At 31.2% G+C, this 4,237-nt stretch overlaps 1 protein-coding gene across 1 annotated transcript; it reads left to right on the top strand.

Annotated features, from left to right (window-relative positions):
- Positions 1–1,599: 1,599 nt before the first annotated feature.
- LOC119671642 lies at positions 1,600–3,940 on the top strand (the record flags this gene model as incomplete). Its single annotated transcript, XM_038082376.1, is given in 3 exon segments — positions 1,600–1,706; positions 3,029–3,116; positions 3,187–3,940. Coding segments are annotated over 2 exon segments (591 nt in total). The 3' UTR covers positions 3,712–3,940.
- Positions 3,941–4,237: the final 297 nt, after the last annotated feature.

The raw sequence follows: 4,237 nt of genomic DNA, 5'->3' as shown, positions 1-4,237 counted from the left end.
ACTCAAGTTTATGAGTGGTACAAAGCCTTTCAGGACGGTCGTACGACCGTCGAAGACATGCCGCGTTCTGGACGACCTTCGGCCTCTACCACCGACGAAAACATTGAAAAGGCAAAGGAAATCGTGTTCCAAAATCCTCATGTGAGTGTTAGAGAGATAGCACGAGAGCTAGGCATCGGTCGTGAGAGCTATCCGCCGTAAACGGCCTCAATTGTGGAAGGATAATTCATGGATTTTTCATGACGATAATGCTCCCTCGCACCGAGCCAACATTATCAACGATTTTAAGGCCAAAAATTCAATAAATACCATCGAACAGCCACCGTATTCACCTGATCTTGCACCGTGTGACTTTTTCCTGTTTCCCAAACTCAAATTACCACTCAGAGGAACGCGTTTTGAATCCATATAAGACGTAAAACAGAATTCGCAGAGGGAACTCAAAGCCATACCGGAAAGCGCCTATAAAAAATGTTTTGATGATTGGAAGAAACGTTGGCATTTGTGTATCGCTTCTAATGGAGCATATTTTGAAGGAGATAAAATAAATATTGATGAAGATTAAGAATTTTGCGTTTTATTTAAAATTTCCGGAAGCTTTTCGGTCACAATGTATATTGTTAAATTTGAATGTATTAAGATACTTTCCGATATGGCAAGCGAAAGAAAATAGTAAGAATATTATTTGCCTTTTGCTTTAAGCTTAATTGAGTAGTGAAACTTATTTAAACAATTTTCTAATGGCATTCATCAATTGAAATAATAAATAATGAATGAATATTTACAACAAAAAATTATTTTAGAATTTTGAATTCTTGAAACAAAAATTAAAAAATAATAAACAATGATTTTCTTTAACTCAAGCAACAACTCAATGATTTTATTTGATATAGAATTACCTTCAGGGGGTCAAAGCACTTCCGCAGGCATATCATGGTCTCACTTACTTCTAATACCAAATATTTTCTTTAGGGTTGCGCAGCAGATATTATCAGCCCTCGACATTATAATAACATATATCTATAGAGTATTATAAATAAATTCAATTTATATTTTTAATAATGTGATTTTTGAAAGTACATTTAAAAAAAAACCTATTTAATTTAAATAACTATTTTTAGGAATATAACTAAACCCCAAAGTCATAATAGTCTATAGTCTTGCAAATCACATAACAGATGTTGACCTTTCGTTTGCCGTTCAGTATGTACAGAATGGATTAGTATGCTGCATATCTGAAGCATGTCTTATGAAAATATTCTAAGAATAGAAAAAGCATTTCACTGAATTTCCAAATATTTAATTGTAAACAATTTCCACATTATTCATAAACTCACACTTCTACACATCCACACAAACGTAAACATAAACAATTTTCCATATTATTTAGTTTTTCCCGCAATTGATACTATATATAAAAGAAGTCGATTCTTACAGCTTCCTTTGTAGTGTTTATAAAATTTATTATTAATAATAAAAATATTTATGAGAGACGTTTAAAATAATTTTTAATCAGATTTACATATTTAAATGCACACTCATGATTTTATATTTAAATATTAAAATAAAAAATAAAATAAAATTTCTTTGTTCTTTCAGGAGGAGAGAAAAGCAAATGGACGTCTGATAGCCATAATTGTAGCGTTTTTAGTTATATTCTTGGCTATATATCACGCTTGGATAAGAAAGTCTGCCGTACTAGCTGGGTAAGTGCTTCTATAATGTTCATATTACTGGCTTGTTAATATTAATATTACTGTAATAGCAATATTTAATTATTTATATTATTTATATTATTTAATTATAGGATATACTTGACTATGATATAAAGCTTAAATATTTTATTCAATATTATAAAATATACACATAAGCAGATATTTCGATCAGTTTGTTTTTATTTCGCATAAATTTTTTAAATGACTCCATTTTTTTGCGATCAATATATAATATATATATATAAATATTGAAAGAGTTGAGAATAAAAAGTTGATCCATATATATATAAATATTGAAAGAGTTGGGGAAAAAAGTTGATCCTTGCAGTTGATATTGATTATTGATATTGATATTAATTATTGGATTACACATATTTATAACTCACAGGTGTTGACAAAATAAATTAAAAAATAAATAGGTTTGAGGAAAGCTTAAACCACCATGGTTATCAGAATTGAAGATATACACAAAGACTTAACAGTCGAGAGTGCAGAAGTACATTAAAGAAAACGTGCTGAAAGTGTTTGATGCTCACACTAATTCAAAACTGCAATATCTTAATACGAATTAAATATATATTTCGTTAGGAAGATATGTTGGAACTCAAACCACACTTTTGTAAAATCACCTGAATTATCATAATTCAATGAAACACTTGTTACAGTGGATCAGTCAATGAGTAAAACTTCAACTTTACATACCATACTATCATATCTCATTTTATCAAATAAAGGAGAAGAATAAGACAACGGCTTAAGACTCTTAATTAATTTTTCCTATAGCCTGTGATAGTTTTATTCTATATGAGTGCTCTAGACTATATTAAACCAAGATCATTATTTGATATTACTGGCTTGTAATTTTTTTATTTATTTCTTACGTGCTCAATGGAAGGTACTATCTTCCATATGATTTTTTGTGGGATGATGACTTCAGTGATTTCCCATTGCCTTCTGAAGGGTTTAAAGTTTTCCGTGTTAATCTCAGCCGCCTTTATCATAGGGAACAGTCGCTGTGTGCAGCTGCCAAAATGTTTGGAACAGATGCTGCGTTTTGACTCACGGATGGACACGGGCATTTTTTCCATGTGTTCTACAACGATGAAGGTTTTATAGTGCCCATGCTCGCGTTGTTTTTTTTATCGCCTCTTACGATAAGGTGAATGATCCTGTAGTGTTATTCTATCCCTAGCACTACACCGCAGTTAATTTGAAGTTTCCTTCCTAGTTAAGACATTTACCATTTACCATTATTAATTTATTGCATATACATTTTATTTTTATAATAAAAATTATTCACATTTCTTTTGCAGTATACTTGTTCCTGCATTTATAATGATATCTTATGGAAGTTGGGTCGTCGTACAGACTAAAAGAGATAAACAGAAGAAAGCACTTTTCGTAAGTATTTGGATTGTAGCTTCCTAAAAGTTTTATATAAATATATATATTATTATTTATTTGATTGTAGGAGAAACATTTAAAAGAGGTGGCACAAAAAAATAAAGAAGAATTAGAGCAAAAGGCTAAACTGAAGCTTGCAAAAAAGTCTGAAAATAAATCTTCAACGGAGACGACATTACATTTTGAAAATGAAGTGCAACGAAAGGAGAAGTCTCAACTTAACAATGATAAAAATAATTCCAGCCTAACAGAATCCACAAACAACAGCAACAGTTCCTCGCTCAATAGCGATCACAGAAAGCACCGTAAGCGGCGTGAAAGACAACGTCATGCGGCGGCGGATAATGTACAAATTCTAATACATCAAACCGCAAATAATGAACTGCGCATTAAAAGACCAAGTATACGTCAGAAAATATTTGGACAAAAGCCCACACAACTCCATTACGACTATGTGAGGTCCATGAAGGCCAAGGACACATCAGCAACAAATGCATCAGCCACTCTAACACAAACGAAGAAGAAAAAAGTTTTACTACGCGTGGATGCATTATCAGGGCCCCAATTGGTACGCACCGGCTCAGCGCCATAAACTAAGGAAAATGGCCAATGGAGGTCGGCCATTTCAATGGCAATGCGTATCGGCACGTAAACAGGAAAAAGTTTAAAATTAGTACGACAGGAAATCGAAGCGAAAAGCGAAATAAATTCGCAGTTAATGCGATTTTAACGCGCTTTGACGCTGGAACTTGTGTGTGAATGGAATTAAAGAATTAATTTGTTAAACATTTTTTGCATATGTTTATTTATTTTATTTTTTAACAAATTGTATGGTTAATTTTTTTGTAAATATATTGTATATTTTTAATTAAATTGTTTTCTTTGCAATTTTTTAGAAACAAATATAAATTAAACTTCAAAAGTTAATTGAAAGCAGCCTGTTTTTTGCTCGGTATTTCTTATTTCGTTCTCTAAATGACGTTAAACACAAATTTTCATTTCATTTTGTAAAAATTTAAATAAAGTCGTATTTTTATATAAAAGTCAATTAAATTGTTTGGTTGTTATTTTAATCAAAATCAAAAAGTTTTGTTTAAACGAGAGAATTCGTTCTTGTT

This window comes from Teleopsis dalmanni, chromosome 1, assembly GCF_002237135.1.
Source record: "Teleopsis dalmanni isolate 2A chromosome 1, ASM223713v2, whole genome shotgun sequence".
NCBI classification, from domain to species: domain Eukaryota; kingdom Metazoa; phylum Arthropoda; class Insecta; order Diptera; family Diopsidae; genus Teleopsis; species Teleopsis dalmanni.
This window is presented reverse-complemented; position numbering and strand designations above follow the sequence as displayed.